Source organism: Hyperolius riggenbachi, chromosome 6 (genome assembly GCF_040937935.1).
Source record: "Hyperolius riggenbachi isolate aHypRig1 chromosome 6, aHypRig1.pri, whole genome shotgun sequence".
NCBI lineage: Eukaryota > Metazoa > Chordata > Amphibia > Anura > Hyperoliidae > Hyperolius > Hyperolius riggenbachi.
In genome coordinates, this window is record NC_090651.1 from 359,554,234 (window position 1) to 359,567,727 (window position 13,494).

Consider the following 13,494-nt stretch of genomic DNA (forward strand, 5'->3'; position numbering starts at 1 on the left):
TGTCCTCGTAAACAAAAGTGTTTTTTTCTGATGGCTAACACAGTGCAACACTCTAACATACTTCTTCAACTAAAGATAACAAATGACAGAGATTCAGTGGCGTACCTAGGGCATTTGACACCCGGTGCTGGGTATTATAAGCCCCCCCCCCCCAAAAAAAAAAAGTAAAGGGGCAAAAAATGGGTGGGGTTACGGGCATGGCCATGACTGGATGAGGGCGGAGCTAACTGTAATTTAAGGTGAACCCGGGTTGAGAGTGATATGGAGGCTGCCATATTTATTTCCTTTTAAACAATACTAGTTGCCTGCAAGCCCTGCTGATCTATTTGGCTGCAGTAGTGAACTGAATCACACCAGAAACAAGCATGCTTGTTCAGGGTCTATGGTTGAAAGAATTAGAGGCAGAGGACCAGCACGGCAGCCAGGCAACTGGTATTGCTTAAAAGGAAATAAATATGGCAGCCTCAATATTATTCTCACCTCGGGTTCCCTTTAAAAGTGCAACGCAAAGACAGTGGACCCACGTTTTAGGGACCCTTTCCCCAGAACATTCACATAATTGTGCAGGTTTTCTCAAGAAAATACACGTAATGTGTGCAGATTTGCCCAGAGAATACGTTCAATCATGTCGGCAGATTTGCCCAGAAAATACATGCAATCATGTCGGCAGATTTGCCCAGAAAATACATGCAATCATGTCGGCAGATTTGATCAGAAAATACATGCACTTGAAACAAAAAAAAGAAGACAAAAAAGTAAAACCGAGAGCCCAATATAGTGCAGTAAGTCTAACAATTGTTGGCGAAATAATTAACAGATGTGGATATACTCACAAACACAGGTTACCACATAGGCAACCGCTTGAAATGCAGGTGGGGAGCATTAGAACCTGAACCCACTTAGGTTTAAGAAGTCGCTCTCTGTAGATAGAAAGAAGGGGACCGTCCAGAGGCGTAGCTAGGGTTTTCAGCGCCCGGGGACAAAGACTATTAATGCGCCCCCTAAGGTGAAGGGTCGTGACCAAATGTGGGCGTGGTTATGGGTGCTCCACATTTGGTCACGCCCCTTCAAATGTGCATGGAGGTTAGCAGGCTCACGCTCACCCACCCTCCCTCAGTATGTACCTTCCAGCATGTTCCAAGACAAATTCAGCAATCATGAGCCCCCCCATCAAGACAAATTCCGCAATCATGAGCAAACATGAGGCCCCCAACATGACCAACTCAGCAATCATGAGGCCCCCAACAAGACAAATTTAGCAATCCTGAGGCCCCCAACAAGACAAATTCAGCAATCATGAGGCCACTAAGAAGACAAATTCAGCAATCATGAGGCCCCTAACAAGACAAATTCAGCGATCTTGAAGCCCCCAACAAATCATGAGGCCCCCAACAAGACAAATTCAGTAACCATGAGGCCCCCAACAAGACAAATTCAGCAGTCATGAGGCACATAAATAGACAGCATTTCACATAAATAGGCAGAATGCTCCCTTAATATGGTAGACACCTCTCACCTGGCAGCAGTTCCCAAAATACACTCAATCTGACAGCAGTGCTTCCCCAAAAATAGGTAACCCCAGGTCTATAGGTGTCCCCAGAATAGGTGGCCAGCAGTATAGATGTCCCCAGAACAGGTAGCCAGGGGTAGAGATGTCCACAGAACAGGTAGCCAGGGGTGTATGTGCCCAGTATATGTAGGCAGGGGTATGTGTCCCCAGTATATGTAGCCAGAGGTATATGTGCCCAGTATATGTAGCCAGGGGTATATGTGCCCAGTATATATAGTCAGAGGTATATGTGCCCAGTATATATAGCCAGGGGTATATGTGCCCAGTATATGTAGCCAGGGGTATATGTACCCAGTATATGTAGTTAGGGGTATATGTGCCCAGAGTAGGTAGCCAGGGGTATATGTGCCCAGAGTAGGTAGCCAGGGGAATATGTGCCCAGAGTAGGTAGCCAGGGGTATATGCCAAGTATATGTAGTTAGGGGTATATGTGCCCAATATATGTAGGCAGGGGTATATGTGCCCAGAGTAGGTAGCCAGGGGTATATGTGCCCAGAGTAGGTAGCCAGGGGTATATGCCCAGTATATGTAGTTAGGGGTATATGTGCCCAATATATGTAGGCAGGGGTATATGTGCCCAGAGTAGGTAGCCAGGGGTATATGTGCCCAGAGTAGGTAGCCAGGGGTATATGTGCCCAGAGTAGGTAGCCAGGGGTATATACCCAGTATATGTAGTTAGGGGTATATGTGCCCAGAGTAGGTAGCCAGGTCAGGTGTCCCCCTCCCCAGCAGGAGGGGAGCAGCGCAGAGAAGAGCTGCTCTCCCTCCCTCGCTCTCCCCTCCAATGTCCGGGTGGCCGGCAGCGGCGGGCGGAACTTACCTCCGTCTCGTCGCAGCACCGGATGGATCTGCCACTACTCTGGTCTGGTCCAGACCAGAGCAGCGGCTGCGCACCCGAACTTCCGGCCGGCGCTGGAGCGAGACGGAGGTGAGTTCTGCCCGCCGCTGCCAGCCACCCGGACATTGGAGGGGACAGCGGGGGAGGGAGAGCACCTAAGGTGAGGGAAGGAGGGGGGAGATGGCCCCCCTTCCCCACCGTCCGCACAGCTCTCCCTCTTCTCTGCGCTGCTCCCCTCACCCACCGCAAAAAATAAATAAATAAATAAAAACCCCGAAGCTCAGCTGGGCGCCCTTGGGGACCAGGCGCCCCATGGCACTTGTCCTACCCCGACCCCCCCCTACCTCCGCGCCTAGGACCGTCCCCTCCACCCAAGGTGGACTATATACTGTGCAAATTTGGACAGAGGCGCCAGGCAGGTTAAAATGATCTAAAAACAACTAAAAAGGAGGAGTACAGGTGGACTTATCTCCTGAAATGATGGACAATCGAGATTGTTCAAATCGCAAATAACAATTTATTTTGGCACTCCGCAACGCGTTTCGCAGGTACAGTGGTGTGAAAAACTATTTGCCCCCTTCCTGATTTCTTATTCTTTTGCATGTTTGTCACACTTAAATGTTTCTGCTCATCAAAAACCGTTAACTATTAGTCAAAGATAACATAATTGTACACAAAATGCAGTTTTAAATGATGTTTTTTATTATTTAGTGAGAAAAAAACCTCAAAACCTACATGGCCCTGTGTGAAAAAGTGATTGCCCCCTGAACCTAATAACTGGTTGGGCCACCCTTAGCAGCAATAACTGCAATCAAGCATTTGCGATAACTTGCAACGAGTCTTCTACAGCGCTCTGGAGGAATTTTGGCCCACTCATCTTTGCAGAATTGTTGTAATTCAGCTTTATTTGAGGGTTTTCTAGCATGAATCGCCTTTTTAAGGTCATGCTACAACATCTCAATAGGATTCAGGTCAGGACTTTGACTAGGCCTCTCCAAAGTCTTCATTTTGTTTTTCTTCAGCCATTCAGAGGTGAATTTGCTGGTGTGTTTTGGGTCATTGTCCTGCTGCAGCACCCAAGATCGCTTCAGCTTGAGTTGACAAACAGATGGCCGGACATTCTCCTTCAGGATTTTTTGGCAGACAGTAGAATTCATGGTTCCATCTATCACAGCATGCGTTCCAGGTCCTGAAGCAGCAAAACAACCCCAGACCATCACACTACCACCACCACCATATTTTACTGTTGGTATGATCTTCTTCTGCTGAAATGCTGTGTTACTTCTACGTAGTGTTGGGCGAACACCTGGATGTTCGGGTTCGGGAACGTTCGCCGAACATGGCCGCGATGTTCGGCATGTTCGGGCCGAACCCCGAACTCCCCGAACATCCCGCTTTTGGGGGCCCTATGGGGTTGCAGGCATAAGGGGGGAGCATGCCCCGATCGCGGGGGGGTTGGAAATTCCCCCCACCCCCTCCGCTAGCGCTCCCCCCTCTGCCCGCTTCCCCATACAAAAGTTTAAGGAAAGTAAAATAGTACCGGTGTTAGTGGCTGGCACTGGCACTGTGAAGTGAGTGAGGAGGAGGAGTCCGGAGAGTGACGCGTTGAGGGAGGCCGGGCAGCGGGCGGTTCAGTGGTAGTACCCTTGTGGTACTTCCGCCCTTTCTCTGACCTCATGTCCTCTGCATACGAGGGTACGCGTCACGCGTACCCTCGTATGCGTCATCACGCAGAGGACGTGAGGTCAGAGAAAGGGCGGAAGTACCACAAGAGTACTACCGCTGAACCGCCCGCTGCCCGGCCTCCCTCAACGCGTCACTCTCCGGACTCCTCCTCCTCACTCATTTCACAGTGCCACTGCCAGCCACTACCACCGGTACTATTTTACTTTCCTTAAACTTTTGTATGGGGAAGCGGGCAGAGGGGGGAGCGCTAGCGGAGGGGGTGGGGGGAATTTCCGACCCCCCCCCCCCCCGCGATCGGGGCATGCTCCCCCCTTATGCCTGCGACCCCATAGGGGGGCCGTATTCGGCCGAACAGGGCCTTTTCGGCCGAACAGGGGCCCTGTTCGGCCAGGCATTGAGCCGTTCGGGCGAACCCGAACAGTTTGGCCGAACACCACCAGGTGTTCGGCCGAACTCGAACATCACCCGAACAGGGTGATGTTCTGCAGAACCCGAAGAGTGGCGAACACTGTTCGCCCAACACTACTTCTACGCCAGATGTAACAGGACACGCACCTTCCAAAAAGTTCAACTTTTGTCTCGTCGGTCCACAATGTATTTTCCCAAAAGTCTTGGCAATCATTGAGATTTTTTTTTAGCAAAATTGAGATGAGCCTTAATGTTCTTTTTGCTTAAAAGTGGTTTGCGCCTTGGATATCTTCCATGCAGGCCGTTTTTGCCCAGTCTCTTTCTTGTGGTGGAGTCGTGAACACTGACCTTAATTGAGGCAAGTGAAGCCTGCAGTTCTTTAGATGTTGTCCTGGGGTCTTTTGTGGCCTCTCGGATGAGTTTTCTCTGCGCTCTTGGGGTAATTTTGGTCGTCCGGCCACTCCTGGGAAGGTTCATCACTGTTCCATGTGTTTGCCATTTGTGGATAATGGCTCTTACTGTGGTTTGCTGGAGTCCCAAAGCTTTAGAAATGGCTTTATAACCTTTACCAGACTGATAGATTTCAATTACAGTACTTTTGTTTCTCATTTGTTCCTGAATTTCTTTGGATCTTGGCATGATGTCTAGCTTTTGAGGTGCTTTTGGTCTACTTCTCTGTGTCAGATAGCTCCTATTTAAGTGATTTCTTGATTGAAACAGGTGTGGCAGTAATCAGGCCCGGGGGTGACTACAGAAATTGAACTCCGGTGTAATAAACCACCTTTAAGTTATTTTTTAACAAGGGGGGGCAATCACTTTTTCACACGGCCATGTAGATTTGGAGTTTTTTTTTTCTCACTAAATAATAAAAACCATCATTTAAAACTGCATTTTGTGTTCAATTATCTTATCTTTGACTAATAGTTAACGGTTTTTAATGAGCAGAAACATTTAAGTGTGACAAACATGCAAAAGAATAAGAAATCAGGAAGGGGGCAAATAGTTTTTCACACCACTGTATAACCCGCTTCATCAGGCAAGGAGTGCAAGCTCAAAAAGGTCCAAAAGTGGCAATGCGCCTCTGTCGCATAGCCACTATTGGACCTATAGCCCTGCTCTGCCGCTGCGGTGAACTGAAACAGCATCTATTAGATGCCGAAAGTCAGTTCACGCCGGGGGGTTCTTGGAGAATTTTAGGGGTTGCTTCAGTGCCGCCACTGCCCCCAGTATAGGTATCTAGCAGTTGCCCCCAGTATAGGTAGCTAGTTGCCCCCAGTGAAGGCAGTATAGTTGCCCCAATATAGCTAGTATAGTTGCCCCTAGGATAGGCAGCATAGCTGCTGCCCCCAATGTAGGTAGTGTTGCTGCCCCCAGTGTAGCTAGTATAGTGGCCCCCGTACAGCTGCCCTCCAGTATAGGTAGTATAGTGGCCCCCATAGTTGCCCCAGTATAGCTAGTATAGTGGCCCACAGTTTAGATAGTATAGTGGCCCCCAGTGTAGCTAGTAAAGTTGCCCCCAGTGTAGCAAGTATAGTGGCCTCCATTGTAGCTGGTATGGTGCCCCCCTAATATAGTGGCCCCCGGTATAGCTAGTATAGCGTATAGCGGCCCCCAGTATAGGTAGTATAGTGGCCCCCAGTATAGTAGCCCCCCATTGTAGGTAGTATAGTGCCCCCCCCCCCAGTGTAGCTAGAAGGAGGGGTGACAGCAGGGATAGCGGTGGGGAGGGGGGGACATATCCCCCCTCACCTGGGTCCCCTCCTTTTGGCTCTCTCCCCCCCCCAAATGCCAGCAGCGGGCAGCAAACAGGGCGAGCAGGCGGGCGCGGAGAATACTCACGTTACTTCCGCGTTTCAGCCTGGAACGCTGCGTCGCCGTCACGTGCCTCTTCTGCGCCTCCAATGATTGGAGGCGCAGAAGAGGCACGTGACAGCGACGCAGCGTTCCTGGCTGATACGCGGAAGTGACGTAAGTATTCTCCGCGCCCGCCTGCTCGCTACCCAATGCCCCCAGCCCGCTGCCCGCATTTTGGGGGGGGGGAAGAGAGGCAGAAGGAGGGGACCCAGGTGAGGGAGGGGGGGGGGGATATGTCCCCCCTCCCCGCCGCTATCCCTGCTGTCACCCCTCCTCCTAGCACTGCTCTTCCCCTCCTGGCACCTACAGGCTGCATCTATGGGGGGTCGTGGCGACACCCCCCTGGCTGTCTGGCACCCGGTGCGCCACGCCCCCCTGCGCCCTGTGGTAGGAACGCCACTGCAGAGATTCTACCTGGATAAATATTAATAATGGAAGTCTCTATCAAATTCAAAAGTCATTCCACGAGATCTCACCTTCTTCCTTCTAAGTTGGTAACATGTGCAGTCATATGTTCCCAGCAGAAAGCTCTGGTACGATCATCATGCCATTCCATTATCTCTATGATGCACTGCTCATTGGTCCTCATCAGGATGATCTCCTGGAAGTATTCACAAGCAAAATACAGATGGTGGATTAGGGGGCCGGCACTGATGTCAATCAAGAGCTTTCCAGTCAGGTGACCTGCAAGGCAGCACACAGCATATTAAAGGAAACTTAAACACAAAACCCCTGATATAGATAGATAGATAGATAGATAGATAGATAGATAGATAGATAGATAGATAGATAGATAGACTAGCTGATGGCCCGGCGTTGCCGGGTATGTATTTGGCTGGTGTTGGCTCTGCCCCCTTTTTCTAACCTTAACACACAATTACTCAATTACTCAATGACCTAGTTTGTGACCTTTGTGGTCTTTGGCATCAATAATTTGCATTGAAATGAATATTAATCCCAGTCACCCAGTGACCAACTGTGCAACGTTTGAGAACCCTACCATTAACAGTGTAAGAATGGCTGCAGTTTAAATTTTCCCAGTGAAATATGTATTTGTCTCCGCCCACTGATGACCTGGTGTTGCCCGAGTATGTATTTGCTGGTGTTGGCTGCACCCACTTTTTCTAACCCTAACACACAATTACTCAATTACTCAATGTAAGGGATTGCGGAGATGCCGCCACATCAGAGAGTGGCATGGCGGATATCTCCGCATCTCAGCCGGCGGTTTCTGCCATGCGGATACATGATGGAATTATGCCTGGGATTGTGGGGAATGAGGAGGAAGCCGCCGCAGTGCCGAGTGGCATGTCGGCAGTTTCCGCGTCTCAGCCAGCGGCTTTCGCCGCATGGTCGCATGGTGGAACTTTGCCTGCTCCTTCAGTCGCACATAGACTGAGGTCTACGCGCGCGCGTGCGCGCACAGACAGGATCTTCATGCAAGCAGAATCAGAATCAGAATCAGAATCAAGTTTATTTCGCCAAGCATGAAGGGTCATGCCCGGAATTGTTTTTGGCACAGTACAAATAGCTCAGGAAGAGTACAGAGAGAGAGACAGGAAGAGTACAGAGAGAGAGACAGCAGTGAACAGCAGGCATCAGGTTAACCATACATTGTCATATACATCAGGCATATACATCATATACATTGTCATATACATCATAGGCATCGGGTTAACAATACATTGTCATAATACAACACATTCCCAGTGTGTCGCTGAGATGTCTAGTAGTTAGTAGGTAGTCAGTCTTATGGGCTGGTTGACTAGTCAGCCATAGCGCAGCTAGCGTCACCGCTCGTTGTGGCTTGCTTTGAAGGTAGAATGTGGAGGGAATTAAGGAGACTGACTGCCGAGGGGAAGAACGAGTTCTTGTGTCTCATGGTCTTAGTGGATATGGCCCGTAGCCTCCGGCCCAAGGGCATAAGGTTGAAGTAGCGGTGGCCTGGGTGTGAGGGGTCACTTGCAATCCTCAGTGCCCTGGATCGGAGTCTCTTGTCGTGTAGTAGGGCAAGTGAGGGGAGGGGGCACCCAATGATCCTCTCTGCTGACCTGATGACTCTCTGTAGTTTGTCCTTGTCGTCAACAGTGGCGCCAGCATACCACACCAAGATGGAAGAGCAGAGGATCGACTCAATGGTGGCCGAGTAAAAGCTGGTTAGAATTTCTTGAGTCATGCCGAACTTTCTCAGCTGGCGGAGGAAGAAGAGTCTCTGCTGGGCTTTCCGTTGGGTGGCAGTGATGTTGGGCTTCCAGCTGAGGTCACTGGAGATGGTAGTGCCCAGAAGCCGGGCACAGGGCACTCTGGTTACCTCACTGCCGCCGATGTAGATTGGAGGTGGGGTTGAAGCGGACTTCCTGAAGTCGATGATTAATTCGACAGTCTTAGCAGTGTTTAGCACCAGCCTGTTCTCCTTACTCCAGTTGCAAATTCTCTCCACCTGCTGACGGTACTCCTGGACATTGTCCTTGGTGACAAGGCCCACGATGGTGGTGTCGTCGGCGAACTTGATGACCCTGACAGAGTCTGCCTCCGATCTGCAGTTGTTTGTGTATAGGGAGAACAGCAGTGGTGACAGGACACAGCCTTGGGGGGCTCCGGTGTTCGTGGTCGCTGCTTGAGAGTGGATGTCGCCCAGTCTGACGACTTGGGACCTGTTGGTAAGAAAGTCTGTGATCCAATGTTGTAGACTTGGGTGGACTCCAAGTGCAGCTAGGTCCCGTTGGAGAATGCTTGGGCAGATGGTGTTAAAGGCCGAGCTGAAGTCTAGGAGTAGTATTCTGGCATACGTGTCCGGCCTGTCGAGGTGGTCATTGATGAGCTCCAGGCAGATGTTGATCGCATCATCGGTAGACCTGTTTGCTCTGTAAGCAAACTGGAAGGGGTCAAGGAGGGGCGAAGTGAAAAGCTTGAGGTAGGCTAGGACCGCCCGGTCCATGGTTTTCATGATGACGGACGTCAGGGCCACGGGCCTAAAGTTGTTAAGTTCGGTGACCCCTTGTTTTTTAGGGACAGGTACGATAGTTGACCTCTTGAAGCACGCAGGGACCTTGCCATCACTCAGGGACTTGGTGAAGATAGCGGAGAGGATTGGGGCAAGTTGCCGACAGCAGGTTTTCAGGCAAGCTGGAGATACTCCGTCGGGGCCGGGGGCTTTCCTGGCATTTAGAGTAGATAGGAGGCGCAAGACCTCGGCCTCACTCACCATCGTGGGAAAGGGCAGTCTCGAGGTGTTGCTTGCAGGGCATGGAGGTGGGGTAGCCGGTACCTGGTTCCCCTCCGGTTCTTCCTGTTTCTCGAACCTGCAGTAGAATCTGCTGAGTTCTTCTGCTAGTGTCGGGCTGGGTGTTGCATGCTGGGGTACGGGCTTGTAGTTGGTGGCGGCCTTCAGCCCCTTCCATACAGCGTGTGAATCATTTGAGCGCAGGTTGACTTTTATTTTCTCCGCATACTCTTTTTTGGCCGCACTTAGCTCCCGCTTAAGATCGTTTCTTGCCTTTCTGTAGTCTTCCTGGTTGCCGGACTTATGTGCAGCCTCCTTTCGTCTCCGCAGTTGCCGTAGCCTGTTGGTGAACCACGGCTTGCTGTTCGGGTACACCTTGAAGGATTTCGTTGGTACACACAAGTTCTCGCAGAAACTGATATATGAGGCGACGTTATCTGCCCAATCGTCCAGGTCTGGCGCTTCCAGGGACCTCCAGTCGGTGCATTCAAAACAAGCTTGAAGTTTCAGTTTGGCCTCATTTGACCACACTTTGGAAGACTTAACGACCGGTTTGGCTGATTCTAGGCGCCTCCTGTAGGTAGGGATCAGATGGATGAGACAGTGATCGGCGGAGCCCAGGGCTGCCCATGGAGTCGCTTTGTATGCATCCTTCAATGTCGTGTAGCAGTGGTCCAGGGTGTTCGGGCCCCTGGTGGGGCAAGCTACATGCTGATGATAGCGTGGCATCTCCTGGCGCAGGTTGGCCTTGTTGAAATCGCCCGCAATGATGAACAGTGAGTCCGGAAGGGATGTCTCCCACTGCAGGATGGTCTCGCTTAGGATCAGTAGGGCAGATTTGACGTCAGCATCGGGGGGGATGTAAACTCCGGCAAAGACGTAAGAGGAAAACTCTCGTGGTGAGTATGGCGGTCTACAGTTAATCAGTAGTAGTTCCAGGTCCGGGGAACACTTCCTGTCGAGTATCGTCGAGGTGGGGCACCATAAGGAGCTGATGTAGAAGCAGATGCCGCCACCTCTTTTCTTCGCCGAAAGGACAGGGTCCCGATCTGCTCGGATGATGCTGAAGCCCGGGAGAATGAGGGCGTTCTCGGGAATGTCCTCATGTAGCCATGTCTCCGTGAAGCAGAAGACCGGAGTGTAACTACCGAGATCCCTCCTGTCGCAGAGGAGGCGTAATTCTTCCATTTTGTTAGGGAGGGATTGTACATTCGCCAGGAGGACTGAGGGGATGGCTGAGCGTAGGCCCTTCTTCCTTAGCCTCACTCGGGCTCCAGCACGGCATCCTCTCCGCCGCTGGCCTGGCCTCAGTCTCAGGGCTGGGTCTAGGACTTGCCGTATGTGGTCCCAGACCAGAGTGGTCAGGGGCTCGGCTTCAGGTGGAGGGGGGCCCCGTGGCTCCCACCCTAGAAGCTGTTCTCTGGTGTAGGTGGTGCGTGTGACTGGGGGCAGCTTGGGCAGGCGCTGGCCGCTGGCACGGGGGGTGGAGGTACGCCAGCGTGGGGTGGAGGGGCATGGCATTTTGATGCCTCCAGCCTGCTCCGCAGGAGTGGTGCCCCCAGCTTGCTCCGCAGGAGTGCATGCAGGCTGACACCAGGTGGATTGGAGAACTGCAGGCAGTTGGAGGGCAAGGAAGCAGAACCGCTGTGGGTCAGCGAACAGGCGGGTTGGGGGGCAGAGAAAAACTGCAGGTCAGCAGGCATTGGGTGGCAAGAAAGAAAGAGAGCAAGCCGGACTGGTGTGGGTCAGTGAACAGGCAGGTTGGAGGGCAGAGAAAACTGGAGGTCCGGCAGTTGGAGAGCAGGGAAGCGGGCCGCTGTGGGTCGGCAGACAGGCAGGTGGAGAGTGAGGAAGGCAAAGGTTCTTACCCCTGGTGGTTCTTCCCTGGTATGCGGCAGTCGGATGGACGGGTGCCGTGTGGGTCGGAGTGCCTCCTTATCCTGCCGCAGCTGCAGTGTCTGGGCACCGGTGGGGCTCCAATCGCTGATGAGGCGTCCGGGAGCCTCTCTGCTGCTACATTCCACATGGGAGGCCTGGCATTCCTGAGCGGTCCTCAGTGTTAAGAGGGTGGCTGGCTGTCCGCTGCAAGATATCCCCGCTGGCTACTGTGGCGGAGACCCGCAGGCTGGCTTCCGGGTGTGTTCAGCGGGTGCCCGGTGGAGCTGTCCCTGCAGGGGCTAAGGGCCTGGTGGCGATCGGCAGGCGGCCTCAGCACGTGTTGGAGCAGGGGATGAAGGTCTGCACTCTGCAGTCTGTCGGAGCTTTTCCACCTCTTGCTCCGTGAGGCTGCCGGCGGAGGGTCTGGCGGCTGGAATCCCCGGGTTGAGTCTCGCAGTAGAGACCAGGCAGTCGGAGAGACCTGAGAGAGAGGTCCTCAGTGTGCGGTAGGTGGCTGGCTGCCCGCTGCAGATAGCCCCGCAGCGGAGACCCGCAGGCTGTCTTCCGGGTGTATTCAGCGGGTGCCTGGTGGAGCTGTCCCCGCAGGGGCTAAGGGCCTGGTGGCGATCGGCGGGCGGCCCCAGCACGTGCTCGGATCTGGGAGCGGGGATGAAGGCCCCGGGAGAAGGTTTGCCCTCTGCAGTCTGTCGGAGCTTTTACTTCCTCTTGCTCCGTGAGGCTGCCGGCGGAGGGTCTGGCGGCGGCGGAGATGGGACTGGCTGAATCTCCGGGTTGAGTCTCGCAGCAGAGACCCGGCAGTGCGGATGCGGCTCAGGACAAGAGACTCGCAGTGGGTTTCGCAGTTAGCTGTAACTGGCTAAAAGTCCGCTGTAAACTAAAAACTAAGGACTAGGCTAAAGTATCCAAAAGTAGCAAAGTAAAAAAAGTAACAAAAAAGTAACAAAACTGAGCAGAGGTCAGCTAAAAGAAACAAAAAGGCAAAAAGAAGTGTGGAGCTGTGTGCCACGGCTGCTGATCAGCGCCATTTAGGAGCAGAAGGGGAGTCAGCTGATCAGCCGGTCAGCTGACTCCAGCACTGATCCTGATTGGCTGAGTGACTGGGGAGGTGCTTAGTAGCGCTCCCAGTATATATAGAACAGGCCTGTCAGTTGTTCCTCGTCTGCTGTTGCATATGCTACGTGTTAGCACTCAGACCCATAGTCAGATCCGAAAGTGTGCCTAGAACCAGCAGGAGCTGGGGATTCACACTTAGACGGATTCTGTTGATAGCTTAAAGTACTAATTGAATTGTATTATTTGTTATGACCCTCTGCTAGCCTTGACTACTCTTCTGTCTTGTGATTCTGTGCCTTTGCCTATCTGATCCAGTTGCCGACTTGGCTATCCCTCACTCTGATTCTGTCTTCCGCCTTTTATACCGTATCTGTCCGTGTGTTGCCGAACCTGCTTGTCTTACTCTTCTGCCCTCACCAGGGAGCTAGTCCAGGGAGCAGTAATCACCTGCTCCTCAGGTTGATAGCTGCAGTATAGTCTGAATCACCTGCTCATCAGGTTGATAGCTGCAGTATAGTCTGAATCACCTGCTCCTCAGGTTGATAGCTGCAGTATAGTCTGAATCACCTGCTCCTCAGGTAGATAGCTGCAGTATAGTCTGAATCACCTGCTCCTCAGGTTGATAGCTGCAGTACAGTCTTAATCACCTGCTCCTCAGGTGACTAGCTATCATTATATGCTGTCTGCGTCTCCTGCCCCTCAGGGGATCACCTGTTGCAGTACAGTCTGAATCACTCGCTCCTCGAGTGATCTCGCTACATTGTCTTACTGTGCATCACCCGCTCCTCGGGTGAACCTATCATTACTCCTCTGAGTCTCAAGCTTGCTGGAAGACTGATTACTGTGTTGATTAGATATATATATATATATATATATATATATATATATATATATATATATATATATATTTTTTTTTTTTTTATTTATTTATTTATTTTTTTACAAAAAAAACGTTGAAGCTTT

General features: G+C 51.8%; 1 protein-coding gene across 2 annotated transcripts in view; it reads right to left on the minus strand.

The window, feature by feature from the left end:
• Positions 1 to 13,494, minus strand: part of LOC137523020 (nicotinamide N-methyltransferase-like) — a 64,051-nt gene that overhangs the window by 44,838 nt on the left and 5,719 nt on the right. For both annotated transcript variants that reach the window (XM_068243198.1, XM_068243196.1), the window contains exon 2: positions 6,833 to 7,040. In XM_068243198.1, coding sequence (XP_068099299.1) covers positions 6,833 to 7,040 — 208 coding nt within the window. The remainder of the gene's footprint in view (positions 1 to 6,832; positions 7,041 to 13,494) is intronic.